This window comes from Eptesicus fuscus, chromosome 19 (assembly GCF_027574615.1).
Source record: "Eptesicus fuscus isolate TK198812 chromosome 19, DD_ASM_mEF_20220401, whole genome shotgun sequence".
NCBI lineage: Eukaryota > Metazoa > Chordata > Mammalia > Chiroptera > Vespertilionidae > Eptesicus > Eptesicus fuscus.
Window position 1 is genome coordinate 24,698,137 of NC_072491.1, and position 25,028 is coordinate 24,723,164.

The 25,028-nt window shown below is 43.5% G+C and overlaps 1 protein-coding gene across 3 annotated transcripts in view; it reads right to left on the minus strand.

The window, feature by feature from the left end:
- Window positions 1–25,028, minus strand: part of EXT1 (exostosin glycosyltransferase 1) — a 273,028-nt gene that overhangs the window by 24,680 nt on the left and 223,320 nt on the right. For 2 of the 3 annotated variants that reach the window (XM_008143373.3, XM_054708416.1), the window contains exons 2-4: window positions 9,394–9,487; window positions 7,749–7,856; window positions 2,286–2,405 (exon numbers count right to left, since the gene is read on the minus strand). In XM_008143373.3, the coding sequence (XP_008141595.2) occupies window positions 2,286–2,405; window positions 7,749–7,856; window positions 9,394–9,487 (322 nt within the window). The remainder of the gene's footprint in view (window positions 1–2,285; window positions 2,406–7,748; window positions 7,857–9,393; window positions 9,488–25,028) is intronic. The other variant, XM_028148050.2, reaches the window with a different exon arrangement.

Here is a 25,028-nt window from a genome sequence, read left to right on the forward strand (position 1 = left end):
TTGTGGCTATTTCTATTTCTTTCTTTGTGAGTTTCCTGAGCAAGAAATATCTAAAAAATATTCATCCTAAGAAATATACATTAAAAAATAATAATTAATCATTTTTAAAGATATAATGCCCAATATTGGTGAAAGTGATAAAAATTAAAGGTCAAAACAAATCCTCTCATATAAGCTGGGGGAATTATAAATTAGTGCAATTCTATTACAGAAAAATTGAGAATTCACATTAGAAAGCTTAACATTTGGCATATTCTTTAAACCAGGTTTTTTAATTCAGGGAATTTATCCTAAGGAATTAATCTTCACCCTGCCCAGCAAGTCTGTGCTAAGGCTATTTGCTTTAATGATGAATATAATAATAAAAAGCCAAAAACAATGGTAGTATCTTCAGATTGGGGATTCATTAAAGAAACTGAGTGATATCTTAGAGTATTATATGGTCACTAAAATAATTACAGAATAATCTAATAACATGGGAAAATATTAACAATACATTATTAAGCTGAAAAAATATAAAGTACAGAAAGACTCCTTTTTAAATTAAAAATGACAACATATTTATAAATTTACATAGAAAAAACTAATATATGTGTTCATATGTCAATAGTGATTTTGCATGGGTAGATTAATTTTTATTCTTTATTTCCCATTCTTTTCTAAAATAAACATGCACTTCTTTGATAAAAAAAAAAGTGTCTTATTCCAAAAGGAAAAAGACAAAAAATGATATTCAACTTTCCTTATTCCTAGGAAGGGTCTTGTGTAGAGGACAGGATCAAAGAAAAGAATATTACATATTCAAATCTGCTACTGTGAACAGAAAAGATGCAGTCCATTTTAATTGAAGGGAGTGCTGTGGAGGCATAAGAGAAGTTTGCTTGCAATAAGGAAGCCTTTTAAAAATATTTTTAAAAATATATTTTATTAATTTCAGAGAGGGAGAGAGAGATAGAAACATAAATGATGAGAAAGAATCATTGATTGGTTGCCTCCTGCACGCCTCTACTGGGGATCGAGCCTGCAACCCCAGGCATGTGCCCTGACTAAAAATCAAACCATGACCTCCTGGTCAGCACTCAACTACTGAGCCACATCAGCTGGGCAAGGTAGCCTTCTTAAGCCATTCTGACTCTAACCCCTTCATGGGTGAGCCTGGGTCCTAAACAGCCTTTTCCACCTAGTTTCAGGATGACATCATTCATGAGAGGACACTGACCACAGTATGCCCCCAGGTGAGAGCAGGGGTCCAGGCTAGCCTTGGGGTAGGTAAGTAAATGCCCTGCTGTGCCGGGGGCAGACCCAGCATGGGCTCTGATACCAAGGATAGTAAGAAGATAGTGATGTGGACAAATCAGGGTGACTTCAGCGTTCCTATTACTCAGACATCTCAGTGTGTGCTCCATAGTGCTGCTTTTAGAGCAGTAATCACTTTTCCAAAGTAAATACTCCAAAAGTGGGGCCACAAATGCCCCACCTCATTATGCAGACACCTCCAAATCACCTCCAGGCTGTGCCGCACCCCAGTACCTCTGCTCCCCTTCCTACAAGTCCGTAGTCAGGAGTGTGCAGTTTCCCAAATCTTTTCTTAGCTCTTTGTGCTCCTTTGGTGTAGCCTCAGGCCTCTCTACCTGCTCTACTTCCAAAGGTTTTAATCATCCCCATGCTTTCCTTTCCTTTCTTCCTCTTGCCTTAAAAAAAGCAACTTGAAGATAGACACCCATCTGCCTGCAAGATTTTCTGATTTCATAATGTTTAACACTTTCTGAACCAGGCGGGTGTCATCCTGAGTTTCTTCGCAACATCGATGATGGTTTTGTTGTATATGTCTTGAGAATTAATTGTGCTGTGCCCCGATGCCATGGGACTATGGCAGCCGTGAAATCATTCATATTTTTGGAATGGTAGGAGATTTCCCCCAACTTGGTCACTATGTGTTTTCTAAAAGGGCTACAGAACTATGTCTTGAAAGGATGCCAGTAAGTCTGAATGGCAGGAAGACAGTCATTAGCCACATATCCCAGAAATGAGGAAAGACAGAGCCGATCTCTGTGTCAGGAGTGTAATTCTCCTCATTTCAGATTCCCCCTGAGTTTGTCAGAAATGGAGTTATCTGATTGGGCATGGCAGAGCAGGTAAGAAAAGAGTTAACTGTCATAATCTAAGCACAGAAAATTCAGTTTTGCCCCATTTGACCAATAGCACATCACCAATAGCAAAACAGAAGGCCAAGAGAAGCGTATAAAGGGCCGTTATTCATCAGAGAGCCAAGTGGTCCCACTTACCTCTAGTGTAGTTAATACAATCTTCTCAACTGAAGAAAAATAAGCCTCCCACAAGAATTGTGTCTGCTGTCTAAGTGCTAGGATTTTATCCTGATGAATAGACCTGATTGTAGAAGGAATCTGTAACACAAGGTGAACACATAATAACTGTAAGTGGAAAACAATGCGATGCCATTGGATCGAGTAACCCACTTGGGCTTTTCAGTCTTTATAGCATTCAGCTTCTAGCATATAGATCTACTGAAAATCGCCAACCTCTAGGTTAAAATGCCCTGAAAGGGTGTCAGGTACAAAACAGCACTTACTGGGCATCAGCTCTAATAAGGACCTTGAATGAATGAAAGTTACAGTTCTCCTCTAAGACTCAGAAGCAGGTTATCAGCTGTGTAGGATGTTCTTACAGTAGCAGTCACTGTTTTCTCCTCTGAGTCCCATAGGTCCGTGATCTTGCACATGGACAACCAAACTCTACAGAGAAGGAGCTACAGGCCTTGGGGAAAGGCTGAAAGGCTTCATCCCCCAAACCCTTTTAAGACATGCCATGCCAGGGAAACAAATTATCTACTGAAGGGCTTTTTTTCTGTGATTTGTTTTTTCAATCTTTATTGTTGTAAGTATTACATATGTCCCTTTTATTCCCCACTGACCTCTTTTTAAAAAAATATATTTTTTTACTGATTTCAGAAAGAAAAGGAGAGGGAGAGATAGAAACATCAATGATGAGAATCATTGATCGGCTGCTTCCTTCCTGCACACCCCTCAATGGGGATCAAGCCCGCAAGCAACTGGGGTATGTGCCCTGACCCAGAATTGAGCCGTCACATCCTGGTTTTCATAGGTCGATAATCAATCACTGAGCCACGAGCCCTGGGTTACTCAAGGGCTTTTTAGGGAATGTCTCTGAGCCTCTCCAATGAACCTGAAGCTGGGATTAGTCAATTCTATGTGCACATGTCCCCGACCTCACCCTGAGAGCTGCTCTGCTCTTCAGACCTCTTTTTGGCTCCAGGACTTACCCCAATCCAACCCAAGTTATCCAACCTCGTGTATGTTTAGTCATCACTGCTCTCTACCACCCGGCACAGTTTTAAAGGAGGGATCTATGTCCTATCCATACTGCTGCACATGTTAAGGCAGGAGAGTGGCTTTTAGGGAGTAGTTATTTAAGAAATACTGTAAGAGCTGAATTGAACATGGCCATCTGCAGCCATGAAAGGGATATCATCATTTTTACTAGCAGTGCAGCTCATGGGTAAGCACAGGGACACATAAGTTAGAGTGGAATTCTTGTCTCCTCCATTTATTAGCTGTGCTTCCTGGGACAAGTTACTTGACCTCTCATTTATACAATGGGGATACAGTACTGACATCATACGGTTGTAACCGAGATCATGCAAGTGCTTAGCACAGGGCCCAGAACACGGAAGCTTAATTAGCAGAGCGATAGTTACTACTGATGTGATCACTGTTGACATAAGGGTGATGATATTCAAAGCTGCACTGACTGCTTAGTGTCTACCTGTGAACTTGCTTGAGTCTGGAGTTCTTCCTTGGGTTTCTGGTGAGTTTCCTGGGCTGGCTTTCTATCTGCACCTATAGTTTGAGGTTTCTTTCATTTATGGAGTCTATACCCTTCGCAGGGGTAGGGAATCTTTTTTTTCTGCCAAGGGCCATTTGGATATTTATAACATCACTCGAGGGTCATACGAAATTACCAACTTAAAAATTAGCTGGCTATACTGGGTCCAACGTTTCATTAGCTCACCCCTAATGCCTCAGCAGGGCCAGGCTAAATGATTTTGTGGGCCTTATAAGGCCCGCAGGCCAGATGTTCTCCGCCCGTCTTAGAGGCAATTCCTTGTGATTAGGAAGTGCCCTTTTGTGTTCACCTCTTTCTGCATGCTTGCTTGCCTAATGCTTGACTAATCAGCCAGACATGAGGGCCTGGGCTAAAGCAGAAATGCTCTGATTGCTGCTTTAATAAGTTACCCATGGCACTGTGACTAAGACTACCTCTAAGTTTCCACTGGAGGGGAAGGTGGTAGCATTGCTTTTAAGAGAAGCAGTAAAACTGCTTCATAATAAGACCAGATGGATGAGCTGTCGGGGCCACATCCAAAAGAGGATAGCGAATTTGTGCCCCCAAATGTGTACCTGGATCCCCGACACTGCAGAAGCATGGAGGCAGCAGGTAAAGGAGAAACTGACAGGCAAGTATTAGCCCGAAACCAGAGCTCCAGGTGAAATGGAAGGTACATATCCTTGGAAAAGGTAGAAAAACCATTCATATCATGAATCCTTGGCAAGTCAAAGCAAATTTATTTTATTTACTTACTGAGAAATTACCTAGATTGCCAAAGAAAGACATGAGAAAAATTACCCTGCTGAATTTTCATAATCAGTCTCTCTTCGAAATGTCAGGGGTATTTTTAAGAGTCATAGAGACTGACTTCACTGTTTCATCATGGTCATGAGGAACCAGTCCATTAGAAAAATGCCGAGCGCTATTGCTATGTGGTCTCCAGGAAACTGGATCGGCTGTGGTTACGATAGGAGAAAGGGAATATTATGGAATAACCTACCAATACACTCCCCTCTTATATAAGCCACATCTTGATGCTCCTACATCAAGTAAAATATATTCTACTTGTTTCTATGCACAATACAAGTATCTGACTACGCCTGCAAAGTGTTCCGGAAGATAATTCCAAATTGACTGAAAAACAAAACAAAACACAAGTTCTATATTTTAATGGCATTTGGCTATTGGTTATTAATCTGCTTGTCCTGAGAAGCAGGTATGGAAAAGTGACAAATGAATTCCAATTTGGCCAGATTGTTTTGGAAGCTGCAGAACTCAAAGTCTTAATAAAAGGTCATGTATGGTAACAAAGCCCATGGGAGCTACCAAAATAGATATAGAAAAGACACACTGAGCTCTCTTGGTGACAGGATGACGAGAACATATGCAATAAAAACATCCAAGCTGTTCTAAAACAGAAAAAGAAAAATTGTAACATAACAAAAACATTTCCCGGAGCAGACATTTGGGCTTGTTGCCAGCTCTTTAAAACCACTGGCAACGACAGTGCAGTCATTGTTCAATATGGAGGCAGCTGTGCGAAGACAGAACGCATATGAGAGGGGGAATGTCAGCATGTTCGGGTGGGCGTGAATAAAAAACGCAATCTTCAGGATCAAGCCAAGAAGTTGCTTCAGAAGGTGAAGTACGCATCAACGTTGGTGAAATGGTAGGAAATGGACAACCACAATTGAGTATCCTACACTGTTCTCCATGTCAAAGACAAACTCCCAATTTATTCACATCAAATTCATGGGAATACTGACACATAAATGGAGAAATTATGGCTCATGTGTTTTACTCCCTTTGCTTCCCAAATTTCCTTTAATAAACATGCATTATTTTTCAAAATCATAAAAGGAAAAGGATACCATGAAAAAACAGCCATATTATCACTTTTGGTTAGTTTTTCATGAGTAATTAATTATCTTAATTGTTTTTAATATATACTTTTTTATTGATTTTTAGAGAGGAAGGGAAAGGAAGAGATAGAAACATCAATGATGACAAAGTAGTATTGATCGGCTGCCTCCTGCACACCCCATACTGGGGATCAAGCCTGGAACCTGGGCATGTTCCAAGGCTGGGAGTCAAACCGTGACCTCCTGGTTCATAGGTTGACTGCTCAACCACTGAGCCATGCCGGCTGGGCATCACGAGTAAATGTTTTAGACACACACCATCTCTGTGTGGGAAGGACACTCGCTGCTGGACCATGAATGCCTCTTACGTTTTGTAGATCCCAGAGGCCACCCAGGTCACATAGAATCAGACAGAAGGAATGCTTTGGAAGCAGGGTTTAGCTTGCCTAATCCATAGCCCTCTCACTTATAAATATTTTGCCAGCTACTTTCGGGAGAGTACTGCCTCACTTCACCAGGAGCCAGCAGACCGGCTAGCAGCATCGAAGTAGGATCAATGACAGAGTTAGACACTCAGTTTTCTGGATATCAAAAATGCGAGGATATTTTAAAAAAATCATTTTACACATATCTGTGGTAATTCAAGATAAATTACAGAATGCCACAAAAGGAAAGCATTAAAATATTCTATAATTTTCAAGAAAGGAGCATGGCAATTTATGTAGAACGTAAATATTATTGCCCAAAGAGGCTATAGTTAAATCCTTAGTGACCAACGATGGCTGTCCTCGGATTTCTCTGTATTGTCTCTCCCTCCCAGGTAGCTCTTAAGAAGTTCAAACGTTTATTAGATCCCTTGTCCAAGATTGCTTCACCATATGTATGTGGATTTATTTCTGGGCTCTGTATTCTGTTCCACTGGTATGTATGTCTGTCTTTATTCCAGAACCATACTATTTTGATGTCTGTAGCTTTGTAATATATTTTGAAATCAGGAAGTATGATTAGGCTATCTGGGGTCTTTTGTGGTTCCATATGAATTTTAGGATTGTTTTCCTATTTCTATAAAAGATACCACTGAGATTTTGATAGGGATGCATTGAATCTGTACATTGCTTTGGGCATTATAGATGTTTTAACAATATTGTCTTAATTCTGCAATCTAGGACAACACAGATGAACCTTGAGGACATTATGCCAAGAAAAATAAACTAGTCCACAGAAAGACAAATACTGCATGATTCTACTTCTATGAGGTATCTAAAAGAGTCAAATTCATAGAATTAAAGAGTAGACTGATGGTTGCCAGGGGCTCGGGGGTGGGGGAATGGGGAGTTACTAATTCATGGTGTAAAGCTTCAGTTAAGCAGGATGAAGAAGCTCTAGGGACCTGCTGTACAACAGCAATGCACTGTACACTTCAAAATGTAAGAGAGGTTTCATATTATATGTTCTTACCACAATGAAATTAAATTTAAAAATCTAGATAGCCAAAGATACATATTAAAAAGCATTTTTATTAGAGGCTGCTCTTTCAGCTAGGTGTCTTAAAGATAAGACTCACTCAGGTGCCCAGAGTGGATCATTTGAGCAATAATAACACTAATTATGTGAATCAACCCTAGAGACCTCTCTCTTCCTGAAAATTAATCTTGAAGGCAACTACAGAAACAGGGGAAAGAAATGTGAAGCAGGGCTATGGAACACGGCCTCTCATATCATTTCTAGAAACTCTGGATATTGAAGGGACTGGATATACAGCCCTCCTCACCATCAGAGCTCATATCCGTTACCTGTAACTTCTCCTTTTTCTAATATATTCCCCGGACCTGGGCAGATTCTGTGTTGCAAAGTGCACAGTGCCATATTAAATGACTTCATATTCGCCACGACACAGGCCATTTTCTCCTGATAAAAATTTCTTTTATAGAGCTGACCTTTTGGATTCATCTTCTTTGAAAGTCTGGATGGGGGCAGCGATAATCCACTGATCTGTTGAAGGCCAAGCCCCTTCCTTACCTGTAATAACAATCTTTCATCGCCTATGACGGCAGCTTGGTTCCAATTAATCACTTCAGAGAACGGCAACTCCCATCCGTTGCTGAGCATCACAGGGACACAGGCAGCCTGTGCAAAGAAGGGGACTTCATGAGTGTGAGGAGAGTGACAGCGGGAACCGTTCCAATCAGGGGTGAAATCAGTACAAATCCAATCACTGGCATTTCTCACATTGCATGAATCCTGGATGCTGAGGCCAGAGGACAGTAAGCTTTCCTGAGTTATCAAGTCACATGAAGGTCGTATGTATCCAGCCAAGACTGTAATATCTGCAAGTCTTGCCCTAGAATGCTAAACCCCATTTCTATTCTAGTACTTGGTTTGGCTGACCTTACTTCCTTGGAGACGACTGGCCTCACTGGAGAAGTTTTACTGATGTAACAAAATCTTTGACCAACAACATCGCAGCATAAAACCAACCTTGGATAGAAACGGTTTTGTCAGTGTAACGGCCACGGTCAGCTGCCAGTGGCTTACCCCAAATGTCATGAGCAACAGAGTAGAATGGGGCTCGGCTTCCTGACAAAGCATTTTGTGGACATAACCACTACAGGGTGTCCACCTTTCCCTTGTTCTGCAAACATCTGAACCAGAACTCGATTCCCTTCAGTGTGGAGGGACCCAAAGCACTGCTGTACCAACTGACTACCTGCACAGCGAGCCAACAGCCCCAAAACACCAGGCTCATGACAAAACCCTGGGTCCAGATAACACGTAATCCCAGCCAGGGCTCAGAGTGCTCCATCAACACCCTGAGAGGCCACAAGCACCTTGTGACCCTGTGCTTCTCAGAACACACTGTGCACTGGGCAAGACGTTCAGAGAAGGAAGCTCTGCTGTCGGAGGACAGGGCAGAGTGACGGAAGTCAGGCAGCACGGTGACAAAGCACAGATTCAGGCACACTGCAGAGCACAGAGGAGAAAAGAACGCGGCAGCAAGGGGGCGAGGAGTGGAGGAGGAGGAGGCTGAGAGCGTGCTTTCTGAAGGCTGCAACTTCCAGGTAGAAACATGCAGAACAGTCTCAACAAGAGTCAGGTTTCTGCAGAGTGCGATTAACCAGCAGAGACTCCACGCAGGTCTGGAGCTGCAGCCGGGACCTCTGAACGGCAGAGCTGGGAAGTGCTGGGCCCACTGAGCACCACCATCCACCACCCTGCTGGCCATTGCTCTCACAATGTAGAGGGCCGCAGCGACGACTGAGAGCAGGGACAGAACAGGCCATTTGATTTTGGTGACGACAACCCATAAGCCATTTCCACTGCTCTGGAGACTGGCTTCTAGGAAAAGAGCCGAGTCTCTGCGAGAAGCCCAGCGAGGCTGCCCGGCTGCAATCAAATCTGGCCTCTGTTTGAAATCATGTCCCTGAAGAACCCATCCTCCCCGGTGGTGAAACCATTTAGTTTTCTCCTGTCCAAAGGCAGGGAGAAATCCTCCTCCTGCCCCCCACAGAAGAAACATCTTGCAGATTTTCTTGGGAAAACAGATCTCGGCTGTTCAAGGCAAATCACGCACTCTGTTTAGATCCCAGGAGAAGCGCTAAGGTTCAACCCACCCAGTGGCCTCCGTTCCTCAGCCCGATTCTGGGGAGGTGTTGGGGTCTCTTACCTGCAGAGCCTCCAGGAACCTGAAGGATCCGAGCCTGCGACCACGAGGAACCAGACAGAAAGTGGCATTGTGCAGCATTTCCCGATAATCATACCTAGAAGGAGAAGGGGAGCAGTCAGCCAACGAAGACCCGGAGGAATGGAGGGATGAATGAGCACCTGTGGAGGCACACCTGCACGAAATTCCCAGAGCAACTGGGAACTACCGCAGGCGGGCAGTTCTCACTTCTCCATGGGGCCACAGGGACTGTTGCATGGACAACAAGCTTGAACCTTCATGTTGGACAAAGCTATTAGGGTCTTTTGCAAACAGCCCACAAAGGCAAGTCTGACGGTCCCAGTGACAATTTGGCTTGCTCAGCCTTTGCTTACAAAATCAGATTTCTGTATCCTGATGAAATGTGCTGTTCCATAAGCTTAAAAAAAAAAAATCACTGCTAGTTTTTTCTTTCTTAATGCCATGTCATTCACCAAACTAAAACTGTTCTTGTTGCTCACCCCACAAAACCATGCTATTAAAACCTACTCAGGAAACCTCTATTACAAGCACAAAACAACATTTATTTTCTCATTCAAGCTGGAGTTTCTACATTTAACCAAGAACATTCAGTTACCCTAGGCCACCGATTTTCAACCTTTGTCATCTCACGGCACACATAAGCTAATTACTAAAATTCTGTGGCACACCGAAAAATGTATATTTTTTGCTGATTTGAAAAAAAAAGGTATAATTTCGATTCATTTATACTGGACAGCTATTGTATTGGCTACTGCCATTTTTTATTTACAAGCTAAGGGAAAAGAGGTCATCACCCCTGACTAAATCATCAGGTATAACATGTTTTAAGTATTCTTGCAGCACACTGGTATGTGGCAGCATACCAGTTGAAAATCAATGCTCTAGACCTAGACAAATACTCCAGTATAAGAGTGGCTAATGTGCCTTACAGGGGGAAGGAGCTAGCTTAAGAAATAGGGCAAGAGGAATACCAAGATATGACTGTTTCTTCCATACAAATACCATTTAATGGCATTACACTGGTTTTGCACTTGAAAAAAAATGCAAAATATCGCATGAGTGTCACCCGTCTTTCTGCTGGTGAAGTGCAGGAAAGAGAAGGAGCATTTCATTTCGTTTAGGATTATCCATTTGAAAGTGATTTCCACAAACACATTCCTAACCACACAGTTCCAGGTTCATTATGAATTTAAGAAACCTTGGGAAACTAGAGGTGGCTCCTGTCCCGTAGGGCCCAGAATCTCAGAGCTAAGATGAAATCACTCATTTTTCAAGAGCTTCCAATGCTCCGCAGACAGGTGTGACTTTGACAGCAGCATATGTCACCAGCATTTTCTGACTCTAATAGTCTAATTTAATCATAGCCTGAAGGCACCGGATTCTTCCCTCCTCTTTTTGGGATCCTGATATATAAATTTATATTTTTAAAGTCCACATCTATTTTTATATTCTCATACAAACTAGGCGTATGGGAGTAAGCCAATTTTCAATTATAAACCCGTCATTAAGAAGAGACATCATGCAAAGGGCCATTTGCTTAAACAAGCGTGTAGAACTAATTTGCACAAGAAAAGGTCACCGTGAATGGATTAAGATTATCTCCACTGAGAGTAAAATAAAAACCCTTGCTGCATTAATTAAACTGCAAAATAGACTTCAAAGTAGAAAAGAGTTTCAAGAGGGCTCAAATTTAGCTAAATAAGAAAAATATTAAATTCTGATGCTAATGGCTTCTTTATTTCTTTTGCTCACCAAATATAGGGGGGAAATTGACAAGTATGTTCAAGTTCAACTGATGATAATGTCTGAATCTCTACCTAATCGATGAAGAGGGAAATATGTACACACGTACACACAAATATATGCATAAAGTTTAAACCGCAATTTTTTTAGTATAAAAAGGTCAAATATACTTCAGGCTACAGCAAAGTTTAATAAATGCCAAGAATAGAAACCCCTGAGGGGCTAGCACTGAAGGTCCTATATCCTTGTCATTAGGCTGCTAAAAATGTAAGACCCTATTAATGTTCTGGATTGTAACAAGTTTCAAAGTTGCAAGGTGCAGAATTTACTTTAGGGAAGGAAGGGAGGGAGAGAAAAGGCAGAAAAGTTAGAGGAAAAATTCACCTGGGTGTTGATTTTTAAGTGGTTGTATAGAGTATTTGCTGACATAGCAAATAAAGCTCACATGAGAGTTTAACAGAAGATGTGGGGTGTGTATTCTTGCAGAAATCAGGAACTCACTAGGCAGATGTAAGATTATGAACACAACACGGGAGCTTTCTGGGCCTCAGTTTTCTCACCTGTCAGCTGGGCTAGATGACTAAGATTGCTTGACATTCCATCTTCCTTTGTTATGATTGTTAAGGAAGAAAGAAGAATGTCCTTTGGGAATGTCCCACTGCTCCAGAGTTTTCCATAACTATTGCATGTACTTGTGTGCATATATGTATGTAGATGTCTGCTCATGCATACACAATAGATGTTGAACATGTGCATTCATGATGACAAAGACACAAACAGTATACATGCATAACTTAAAACAATAAGTTTCAGATTTCTAATCATGCTCAAACTCTTTTGGGCTCCAGGGACAATGAGCCAGTAAATTATTACTATGTTATAAACGAAGGAGTAATGATGCTCCAAAGGGGAGGCAGACGATGGATCAAGTTGGGCCACATATGTGTTTGGTGCCCTCCCACTCAGACTTTCTGTTGACCGGGCCCCTCTCCATATTGAGGTTCTCACATGCCCCACACCACCCTCCTGCCAGACTCTTCAACTCATTTGCTTTATCAGTCATTCTTTCAAGAAGTACTATGTTCCAGGCACTGTTCCAGTGCTGCAAATGTTGTGCAGAGATCTTTCTCTAGTTGCTAAACTCATCGAAGAATCACCCAACAACTAGAAAACACTGATGAGAACTTAAGGTGTAAGATCGTCTGGGGGTATTTTCATTACAAAGTAGACTATGAAGGCAGGTCCTCCAGATTGATACAGTAAGGAACTCTGTGGCCACTCTCCCCAGCAGAACAATTTAACTGGTAAAAATTGTTTTTGAAAAATTCATTTGAAGTTTCTGGAAATTGTTCTAAGGACATAATGACAACTAGAAAAACATTCATTCAAGAGAATCTACCAAATCACAGTAAGAACAGTTGAGTGTCTGGAGCATTTGAGCCAGACCTGACCAACCCCTACCAGTTCTGCCTTATAGAAGCTCAGGGGAGTATAGTCTAGAACAGTGGTCGGCAAACTGCGGCTCGCGAGCCACATGCGGCTCTTTGGCCCCTTGAGTGTGGCTCTTCCACAAAATACCATGTGTGGGTGTGCACGTACAGTGCGATTGAAACTTCGTGGCCCATGTGCAGAAGTCAGTTTTCGGCTCTCAAAAGAAATTTCAATCGTTGTACTGTTGATATTTGGCTCTGTTGACTAATGAGTTTGCCGACCACTGGTCTAGAAGACTGGGCTCCTCTCTCTCCCAATACCCACCAGGATAGTGAAAAGACAACCCATAGAAAAGAGAAAATATTTGCACATCATAAATTTGAGAAAAAGCATTTATCAAGAATATGTAAAGAACTCTCCCAATTCAGCAATAAAAAAGACAATCCAATTTTAAAACAGACAAAGGATTTGAATAGATATTGTTCCAAAGAAAATATACAAAGCACCAATAAGCACATGAAAAAGATATTCAACATCATTAGTCATTAGGGAAATGGAAATCAAAACTACAATGAGATATCACTTCACACCCACCAGGATGGCTCTAATCAAAAGAACAGATGAGAACAGGTGCTGATGGGGATGCAGAGCAAGTGGAGCCCTGATACATAGCTGGTGGGAAGGAAAATGGTGCAGCCACATTAGAAACCAGTTTGGCAGTTTCTTATAAGAATAAAAATGGGCTTAGCACATGGCCCAGCAATTGCACAGTTGAGCATTTATCCTAGAGAAATGAAAACTTATCTTCATGCAGAAACTTGTCCATGAATGTTCACAGCAGTTTTATCCTTAATAGCCCCAACCTGGAAATCATCCAAATGTCCTTCGATGGGTAAATGATTCAACAAACTGTGGTACATCTATAGCCTAGAATACTTCTCAGCAATAAAACAAAATGAACCATTGACATACACAACCAGCTCAAGGAAATTATGCTCAGTTTAAAAGCCAACCTCAAAAGGATATGTACTGCATTATTTCATTGACATAGCATTCGTGAACTAAAATAATTAAGGGGCCAAGAAAGAGATTAGTGGCTACCTGCTACCAGCAGATGGGGGTTGGGGAAAAAAGGTGAGGAGATGACAGGTCAAGTGAGGGGGGCAATCCTTTAGAAAGGACTAGTTCTCCCCAATATTACTTGAGTTTAGAAATGTGAATCATATAGAAATCATCAACTTCTTAAAAGCAAGAGATATCCCGAGCAAGAAGATAAGTAGACAAGGGAGGCAATTAATCTCAGAGAACTTTCAGCTTTAATTAATAAATGGTTTTGTTACCCTTTTCAGATAGGCATTACATTCCCCACTGTATGGGTGATGACAGAGAGAACAGTTTTCATAAATGATGCAAAGAAAAATGTAATAAAAATGACAGGACCCTGAATTTAATCCTGAAACCAGCACCACCCTATCGCCAAAATAATCTTCTCCTTAAAGTTGTATTGAATAATATATGGGATACACCCCATTTAAAATGGGCCATGTAAGAAAACATAATTCAAGACCTCCCCCCTCCATATGAAACACATTTTTGCTGGTAGTAATTCAGTACAATCGGGAAGGGGGGTGGGCAGTATGCATAGTGCAGGGGTTCTCAAAGTGCGATCTCCCAACCAGTAGCATCATCCGGGAACTTGCTACAAATGTAAATTCTCAGCCTCACCCAGACCTGCTGAATCAGAGAGTCTGGGGGCAGGGCCCAGAATTCTGTGTATTAACAAGCCCTCCAGGTAATTATGATGCGCCCTGAATTCTGAGAACCACTGCCATGATAGTTAAGAGCTTAGTAATTAAAGGCTTAGTGGTTCGGCAGCTGTAGAGACAGCCAAACCTAGGTTCGAATTTCAGTTTTGCTGTTTTCAAGTTGAGTGATCCTGGAAATGTTATATGTTGAAATCTTATTTTCCCAGTTGGCAAAATGTGAATAATACTTAATATTGTGAGGATTAAATGACATTTTTAAGTAAAGCCTGGGTTCATTATACGCAATCCATATATGGAAGCTATTATCATCATGCTGACGGGAGGCAATAGAATATAATGGAAAACACAGCCAACATGAAGTTAGAAAACCTGTGTGAGGAATTGGGTTCTGTATCTACCACTTTCGGTGCAAATTGTCTAACATCTCTGAGCTTCAAAATTGTGAAGATCAAATAAGATCTTGTCCATGCAGTACATACTGTAATACACTATGCAATCGCAAGTTACTGTGGTAAGTTGTATCAGAATGAGGGGAATAAATATATTTTTAGAACCAGTAAATAGTAAAAATAAAATAAAGGAACAGATTCCCAAAGACAGAGCCAGGAAGCACTGCGGAGCAAACCCTTTCAAATAAAATGAAAACAGAAGCTGTGAATCACAGCAGCTTCTAATCAAAAGGATTTGGGCTTATTATCAAAGCTACATAGACACGGACATTGCTGTTGCAGTGCCCACAGGTCCTCCCGTGGCTCCCACAATGCCTGTGTAGCATGCATATCTGCATGTGAGCTGTATTTTCCTCATCAGAGGGGATAAGGAAGAAGCAAGTGGTCTACCCTCTCATCTCTGTAGTCACACGATTCTAGTCTCCTCATGATGTTCTTACGTTTGTCTCCAGTATTTATTTATAAAGAAACTTTACATCTACAGCTGATCTGCTCCCTCCAGCTCCCAGCCTCATAAGTACTTAGCCTTCTTTGCTTGCACCCAGGTTTGAATCACATCCCTTAAGGAAAAAAAAAAAAGAAAGAAAACAAAAACAACGCATGACTGCTGTCATTCCACAAAGTGCATTGGGACAAGGGAAATCAAATGAAACCCTTGAGCATTTCCTTTGTGCTTTTCCCCCATTCATTCAACAAACACGAGTCGAATGCCTACCATGTGTCAGGTACCATTCAAGGCACCAGTGTAAAGGCACCTGTTATCAAATGGTTATTATCAAGTGAAGGAAACGGTAGGATGGAGGCATGAGGTGGGGGTTATGCAGAAGGAGAAACAGCAGCCACAGCCTGCCTTTGGTGGGGAAAGTGAGAAGCAGGATTTCTCCTGGAGGAAGGAAGGCTGTAGGCTAAGTATTAAAGGAGAAGCAAGAATCAGCCTGGCGCCGAAACCGGTTTGGCTTGGCTCAGTGGATAGAGCGTCGGCCTGCGGACTCAAAGGTCCCGGGTTCGATTCCGGTCAAGGGCATGTACCTTGGTTGCGGGCACATCCCCAGTAGTGGGTGTGCAAGAGGAAGCTGATGGATGTTTCTCTCTCATCGATGTTTCTAATTCTCTATCTCTCTCCCTTCCTCTCGGTAAAAAATCAATAAAATATATATATATATATATATATATATATATAAAGAATCAGCCTGGCAATGGGCTACCAGGAGGCAATGGGCATTTCTAAGGGTAGGGATGGTAAGGCAGGAACAGAGGCACCAAAGTGAGAGGAACCATCTAGTCTGGGGTGGGTGGGGCTGGCAGGAAAGGGGGGTGAGGTTGCTGATACTGGCCGTAGACTACTGGGAAGACTGTGTGTGGTATCTCCTGGAGCTTTGTGTGGGTGGTCATGAGTCACGGAAGGGCTCAAGCAGAATATGTTGCCAACGGGAATCCTCAGGACTTGATAATAACCAGCTTCACAGGCGAGCACTAAGTTCCAAGTCCAATAACCTTGCCGAAGAAGGTCACAGCTACGGAACCAGCAGGGCTCCAACTCCAGGCCCTTGGATTCTAAAAGGCCTTTGCTTTCTACTCCACCATGCTACGTCCTAGGCCAGCCCACACACACGCAGTGTCTGTAAATAACATTTCTTACAAAGTGACATCCTCGGCAGTTCACCTAGTTCCAATTATTAGCAACAAACTTAAAAGGACCCTTTCACCTACTCAAACTCCATGTGTACCAGGAGGTTAATCCAAGGAGATGCCCTGTTATTTACTAACCATGTTGCCTTAGACTCTTTCTTGACCTTAACACTCAAAATTTCCATTATTTTTTTCTGAAAACTAAAAAATCCATAGCATATAATAATATGAAATTGGCCCAAAGCTCAACTTTCAACTGAGAAACCAATGAGTGGGAGCCAATACTTCAGCTATAAAATAGGTCTAGCTGGCTACTGTGCTCTCTATTTGTTGTCTTGTAAGCTACACATGGAAATGTATAGGCCCTGGTGGTTGTTGAGAATCCACCAGACCCCTGGGGCCTCAGCTTCTTCACACCATCTACTCACACAGTCTTTCTGCACAGGAATGAACTATTCCGTGTCTTGGTGTTGGGTAAATGCAGAGGCGCCACACTAATGCCTGGTGCTGGGCATGGCTGACCAGACTGGCTGCAGTCTCAGGGACACGAGTGCCCCCTGCGGGAAGGCGCTCACTATTTGGAGGTGGTGCGATTTCTCACAGAGGCGGTTCTTTGCCTTTGAGCGTTGCCTGCTGCTAGAACCTCCAGGCACCTTGTCACAGAAAGGATTAGGAATTTATTTCTTTGTGATGCTCCTCAGAATGAGGCTGCCCATCTCAGGGTATCCACTACAAAAAGCAATGCTCAGTGACCAACAGGGACAGGTGTTTCTATTCACACTGTCATACGTGGCTTTCCACATAAGACCATCTTCTTTTTATTTCCATTGAAAAACCCATTTCAGTATAGTGAAGGATGAAAGGTAACATTTTGTGGGCTCTGGCTGGGGTGTGAGGCCCCCGTGGGAGGCACTGACTTCCCATGCATGGGTGCCCACTCGCGCGCGTGCACACACACACACACACACACACACACACACACACACTCTCCCATTTAAGCCTCACAGCCACACCAGGAGGTAGATATGATTATACCTACTTTTCACAGGAAAGAAAAGAGAGTCAGAAAAATCTTTGGAATCAAACACCCCATCTGAACTCACTGGAAATAATCCCTTAATCGTGTCAAACTCCTCCACCCCATCTCTACCCTAAACATCTACTCACAGCTCAGAACTTTAAACTTGGACCAGCTGGTCATCGACACCTGCATATATTAACAAATACAACAGGTACTAGGTGCTCTTCATGCTCCAAAAAGGGAGACCATGCCACTTCCCACTCATTAACTAGCAGCTCAATGGCTAACATAGAAAAGCAAGTGAGAAAATGGACAGGCATGAATGACAATCCTATATAATAAAAGCCTAAAATGCAAATGGACCCAATGGCGGAACAACCAGTGGAACACTGGTTGAACGACCAGTCGCTATGACGCGCACTGACCACCATGGGGCAGACACTCAATGCAGGAGCTGTCCCCAGCCCTCAGGCCCCAGGTCAGCCAAGGCAGGTGCCAGCAGGGGCCCCCTGATCACCCCTAGGTTGCCCCGCAGAGGGAGGCTGAGGGGGTGGGGATGGTGAGCGTGCAGCGCCAGCCCTGCACAATGCGGGTGCCAGCAGGGGCCCCTGATTGCCCCACTGGTTGCCCCATAGATTGGCCCTGATCACTGGCCAGGCCTAGGGACCCTACCTGTGCATGAATTTTGTGCACCAGGCCTCTAGTAATAATAATAATAATTCCCCCACACCTACATATCTCTGGCAGGCAGGGCAGGTGATCCACAACCTGTACTGGTTATTGCGCTTTATCGCTACAACTACACGTGAAATGCTCCCATTTTACAGACGAAAAAGCGAGCAGCAAGGGTGTCGTGGGCTTGTACCAGGAGGGTGGGGTGCACAAAATGCCCTGTAGCCTCCCAGAGCTGCCTGGCAGGAAGGAGGAACACGGTGCTGGTGAAGGTGAAACGGCGGGTTTCGTGCCAGGGGATGTTAATTTCAGGGGGTTTGCTGAAGGAGGTGAGGTTAGAGCACCAGCCTTTTTAAAAATTAAACTTATTGGGGTGACATTGGTTAATAAAATTATATAGGTGTCAAGTGTACAATGCTATCATACATCATCTGTATACTGCATTGTGTCCACCACCCAAGGAGCACCAGTTTCTGTCCTCGGCAATCCCAAATTTCAAACTGCTCTGAAATAAAAGCAATTCTAGGACATGTGGGTCTACATTCTTTGGCTAGAAATAAAGCATTTCTGAAAATGCTAAATTAAGGGCTACCTGGTTATGGGGGGCGGGGGGAAGGGAGGAGAGAAAGGATTGACAAGAAAAGAGCCAGCTGCAACAACGACCTCGGGTGTATAAATGGGTCCAGGAGAGGCACACAAAGGCCCTGGCTGCAGAGCCAAGTGTCCGTGACAGGCCCAAGGGCAGCTGGGAAGCCTGAGGTCATTATCTTACCATTAACCTTTCACCGGGCTCTGTGCCACAAAAAGACTGGCCAAGTGGAGCAGGGCCAGGAAGGGCAGCCTGAAGCTGGAATGCCCAGCGCAGGGGCCAGCAGCACGGAGTGTCGATTCTGGGACGGGAACTCCTCCTCAGGGACAGGCGAGTCCTGGAGCCGGCTGTAGCAGGGGCATTCCCTTTCCTTCCTCTGCTGCACTTCCACTTCCGGTGCCCACGTCTTGGCCAGAGACCCTCTTGTGCTCACTCAGCAGCCGGCTGACCTGTCCACGGCTCACTTCTAACAAGTTGCTGCTTTCTTGTTTCCCTTCCAGACAGCACCAGGGTCCCACTTGCTGTTGAACCAGCGTCTACCCCAGGGTCTGGCCTATAGTAGCCACTCAAAACACAGTTATTAAATGAATGGATGCAAAGTGCTCAGTGCCCACTGGTTTGCATTTAGACATGGAAGCAAGAGGGACCCACAGAAGAGAGGCAAGCCCTTCATTAGAACAACCTATTTAGCTACTAACCTGCATGCCCAGCTCTTGACTATGCCAGGATTTCTTAGGATGAGTTTCACTCCTATAGTCGGACTGAGCCCAATTTAGAGAATGGAAAATAGTGTATTTTGGGTGGTGGCGGAGGGCCTTCTTTTTGTACATTTTCTATCCCTTGGTCTCTGCCTTTATTTCGAAAGGCCTGGCAGACTGTTAAAAATTTCAGCTTCTCTCTGCACACTGACCAGTGGGAATCTGTGTTACACCTGCCTTGGCATTTCAGGCATAGCTCGGAGATATTGCGGTTCGGTTCCAGACCACTGCACTGAAGTGGGTATAGCAATAAAGAGAGTCATCATCTTTTCGCTGGTGGAGGGTCTTGTCTTCAATTTGTGAAAAGGCACCATCTGTGAAGCACAAGTGAAGTGCTACAAAACGAGGCATGCCTGTCATTCCAGAGCCAGTTGAATGTGTATTCAAACCGAACCTTCCCCAGGCCATCCTCCATGTCTGAGGTGGAGAGGAAAAAACAACATTGCAGAACCTCCGCCTGGTTTCTACAATGCCAAACAATGCATTGGTCCAAAGGCACTGACTCTTTACCCCCAAAGAAAACTAGGCCCACCCAATGTTCTGATCACTTGCCTTGGTGAGCCCAGACATTCTTGCCTGCACAGCCAGCCTCGGTCAGCCCTGGGTTCAGGAGAATGTTTGGAATTCCTGCTGGCTGTTCCCCTCACCAGAGGAGGCACTACCAGAGGCTGGCCAGTGGTGGATCTGACATGCCCAGCATTCTTCATCAGTGCTTAAGCCTCTCATCTGGTCCTTGCACTCAAGTGATTATAAAATATCTTGAGAATCCAATTACAGTTAATGAAATGATGGCTGGTTCAGTTAACCTCACTGTCCCGTCTCCTCTTCTGTTTTTGCCACTCCTAGGATCCACCTTCTGACTTTGACAGTCAAAGCCAGCTCACTCCTGAGCCTTTTGCACTGAACAAGCAAATGAGACCTCAGAATTCTGTGTAGGCAGAGATGGTGTAATTCCCCGCCCCCCCCCCCGACCCCCCAAAAAAGATAGGACACCAACATAATATGAAAGCTGGGTGAAGCTAGCTGTCTGTGGACAGTCTAATCCTTCCCACCTGGGCATGTGAATGTATAAATGTACAGTGTGTAAGCGTGTTCATGGGACATAATACTTTGTGTATGGTTAATGAGCTAATTGTTTATTTCCCAGATCAGCCTCCCATGAGGGTTTGGTCATGGAGACTGGGAAGGCCCCGAAATCTGCCGTTTCCTTTGGTAGAAGCACAGTGGTGCACAAGGGAGTCTGTGAAACTCTGAGTCGCCTCTCCCTCCTCCTCAGCCGCTCTGCTCAGCACACTTCCCCTGGGGAAGCAGCTAAGCAGCTAGCCAGCTCCTAGGTGGCCTCATTTTGGAAAGAAGCTATGGGACAGAGGGAAAACTGAAGCATGAGACAGGGGAGAGGTAGACCAGGTGTCCCTTAAGATGCCTTTATGCCCTGATATTTGCTCACTGGACCAATAAGTTTTGAGCACTGGGGAAACAAAAATGCAAACACCTAATGTTTTTTACCTTGTGCCCTTCCCTGTATCTCCTAGTTCTACTTATTTCCTAATTCTACTCCCGTGGGTCCCCACATGAGCCGAGCAACAAGAAGTATACTCTGGCTCGTATGTTTCAGGCCAGAATAGGTTTGGTCTTTATAGGTTCAACCCATTTTCCAAAGAGCAACCACAGATACCTTCACAATGTTCCCTTTCAGGCTGAAAACCCTCCAATGGCTCTTCATGGTGCTTAGAATAATAGTCACACTTCCGTCCAACAGGCCCCATGAGACTAGCTCTACCCACAGCTCTGACTGGCCCCTCCTCACTCACCATCTATAGCTACCCTGGCCTTTTCTTGGGTGTCTCAGCACACCACACTCATTACCATCTCCTGGACTTGGACTTGCTATGCCCTCTGACTGGAACATTCTTCTCCCAAATCTCCCTCAGGAGGCATATCAGCGCTTCTCAGAGACAACCGCACAGACCAGCCTGTGTTCCCGGCACCCACTGTCCAATCATTGCCCTGTCCTAGGATCTACCACTGTCTGAATTCAAACACACATTTGTTTTATTGGCTCACTGTCTTTCTCTCTAAATATAATGTGTACTCCAGGAGAGCAGGAGCTTACTACCTGTTCTCACTCACCACTATGACCCCAGCTCCTAGTCCTGTGCCTGGACCGAAGTAATCTTAAGAAATGTTTGTTGAATGAATGCCAGATCTCCTCCTCATTCCTCAGGGAAGAATACCTATGAGATTGTAATGCCCAAGTTGCTGGCCATGTTTGCAAAGATAATCCATAGGATGCATTTCTAAACGATTATAGAAATATCCTCTTTCTTCATTGTTTTATGCAATACCAGCCTTATTTCTCTAGTCAAATGCTATCTGCTAGGAGAGCCAAGATCCCATTAAAAATGTCTTTAGAAAAAAAAAATTGTAAAGAATGTCTTTAAGAGATTTATATGTAGAGTGATAGGATGAAACCTATACAAACTATTGTCTAGGAAATATACTTTCTGGTCGTGACTTTGTCATAAACTGTCTGATTTTAAGTGAGGCCCTTTGGGCCTGAATCCATGCTCATTTATAAAATGGGAAATCATAGCAGCCTTGCCCACCTAATGAGGTCCACTGAGGATCTAACGAGACAGCGTACCTGAGAACATTATGCAAACTAAAGCATGTCTGAATATCAGGAAGGACGAGGCAAACATTTTCTTGGAATGGTTTTTGTACATAATGAGGCAAAATGTAGAGGATGTGGAAGGCCTGGCATTATTTCTTTTTTTTTCTTCTTTTTTGAGCCCCAAATTGTTATGGCCTCTACCCCAATCCACCCAGTGCTTCAGAAGTGCAGATCATCTTCCAAAAGAAGCATCTGGAATAGGTAATTTGTTACCGAAGCCAATGGTTAAACACACATGATCCCGTGGGGCTGAAAGGCTGGCCACGATTTCCAGTTTCCCACTGTTAGTTTTCAGCTATTACCCACTCAGTCTGTTTTAAGGGTTTGCATTTGTAATGAAGATGGCTCAGAACTCTTGGCTACAGAGCCCTCAGAGAGAGAGAGCGAGCAATTCTGTCACATGGAACGTCTTGTTGCTTGGTTTCCATTAAGGTATCTTGGCTTTTACATAAACTGTCAAGTAAAACTTGGCATCGAAACACAAAGTGAGTAACTTTCTTTGTAGAGGAACTGACAGCTCAGCTGTGTGTCAGATACACAGCTGCTAAGACTCTGCTCAAAAGATGACTGCGTCCTCTTAGGATGGGAGCTGGTACCGCACGACGCCTTCACTCGGGATGAAGTCAAAGCAAAATGTAGGTAGGGGTGATCTTTTTGGAAAGTTAACCCCCCCCCCATGCCAATCAACTCCATCCCTCTCCATGAGTGTTGGTTTTGGAATTTCAAAAGTTTTGGAGGTGCGAAAACATAATTGGAAAATTTTTTTCCCCTGCTTAAAGGGCTAATTGATTTCACAGGTGTTTAATTATCATTTGCTGTGGGATAATACCTTGTAGTGCCATAAAAAATGGATTTAATTTTCAAGTGCTTGCAAAACCATTGCCAAAGCCCAGTTAGAGCTAAAGGTAGATGATTATTCTATAAATCAAACACACTGCCTCCTTTCTTTGAAATTTTTAATACTTGGGGATAATGCTATCTGACAAGCTTGAAACTAACATGAAAAGGGTTTTCCTGCCAAGCACCAAAAGGCAGCCCCTGGAGCATTTTGGGACGTTTGGTTCATTACCAGTGACTCAGGCAGCCTCAGGACCGTGCCTATGGGCTTCCCAAACATGCCAAGGGGGAGGGCATGGTGTGTCAGGACACCGTATCTCTACCGAGATCAAATGGCCTTACGCCCAATAATGTCCACAGGAGAATAGAAATGAAACCCACCCACCCTTAGCACAAAACCTGCCTCAAAGTGACTGTAACTCTCGGAGCCCAAACGAAGAGGCCTGGAATGTGGAAAGTGAAGGTTTTTCAACTTGATCAATGAATATTTTCCTATCTTATGATTAAGACACAACCCTTGTGCTTTTGGTCATAACAAAGGACAGAAATCATGAAAAAAAAAAATGTGAACAGCTAGAAGGCACCACAGATGAAAAAAGCAAGGTGAGGAGTGGTCAAGTAACCTGCCCAAGGTGCCTCCACCAGGGGCCAGAAGCAAGATAAAGCCAGTCAGAGGAAGACAAGCACCATATGATCTCACTTAGATGTGGAATCTAATGAACAAAATAAACTAGCAAACAAGATAGAAATAGATTCATAGATATGGAGAAAAGACTGACAGCTGTAGGGGGTGAGGGGGGGGGGCGGGGAGAGCTGGGTGAAAAAGGTGAAGGGATTAAGCAAACAAAAATTATAGACACAGTATGGTGATTACCAGGGGGAAAGGGTAGTGGAGGAGGTAAAAGAGGGCAAAGGGGGTGTTTAAAGGTGATGGAAGGAGACTTAACTTGGGGTGGTGAACACACAATACTATATACAGATGATGCATTATAGAATTGTCCACAAGAAACCTATATAATCTCGTTAACCAATGTCAACCAAATAAATTCAGTAAAAATAAAAAAAGGTTTTGATATATATATGTGTGTGTATACACACACACACACACACACACATATATATATATTTTAAAGGATAGTTCTGAGCAAGCAGAGAAGGGAAGAGACAGCTTGAAAACAGATTTAGAGTCCCATTCTCATCCAAAATCTAAAAATAAAAGAAAAAAATAATTTTAAGGCAAAAAGGGGGGGAAAAAGGTTTCATTTTGCAAGAAGAGTGGCTATTTCAACAGAGCCCAGTTTCTGTGGAAGTGCTTAAGCTGCCTTAAGTAACCATATGGGGGTTTTAGTTGGTGCCACGTCTCGGATTTTTTTCTCCAGTTTTTATTCTGAAGCTGCAGAAGAAGTCATAACACCTTCCATTAGATTAGGCATGCGGAAATGGTCTAAGAGAGCAGGGAGTATGGCTGGGCACACACACTGTCAGCACGATGCCATTTATTTACGCCTGCATACGGAGTGTGCACCCTCCCCCAGTCACCGCACAGTGTGAATTTCCAGCAGTTCCAGTTGGCCTCTGCAGTACTGGTTAAGGTATCATAACACAAGACGCAGTATAATGAGTGCTATTCCTGGACCCGGTGTTTGTTTGGGTCCTCATAGTGGAAGTCGGAGCCAAAGGCATGTGGGCAGAAAGGGCAGGTGGAAATGTAGGTCCCAGTGTAACCTGAAAGGGATAGGGCGAAGAAACATTCATAGAGACTAGCTTGGGATTGCAACAAAAACTTCTGCAATCAATAAAAAGTGATGATAATAATTACAACTGACATTCACTGTGAGTTTATTACATGCCCAACTGTCTGCAAAGCACTCTATATCTGTTTGGCCATCTGACCTTTCAACAACCTTATGAGGTAGGTAGGATAATGTCTCCTTCTTTACAGAAGAGAAAAATGGAGGAGTATAGCGAATGTATCTAAATTCACTTCCTAAGTGGCTGGTGAGGTGGTGTACAGTATGCACACTGCCTCCCTTCTTAGTGCTTCTTGG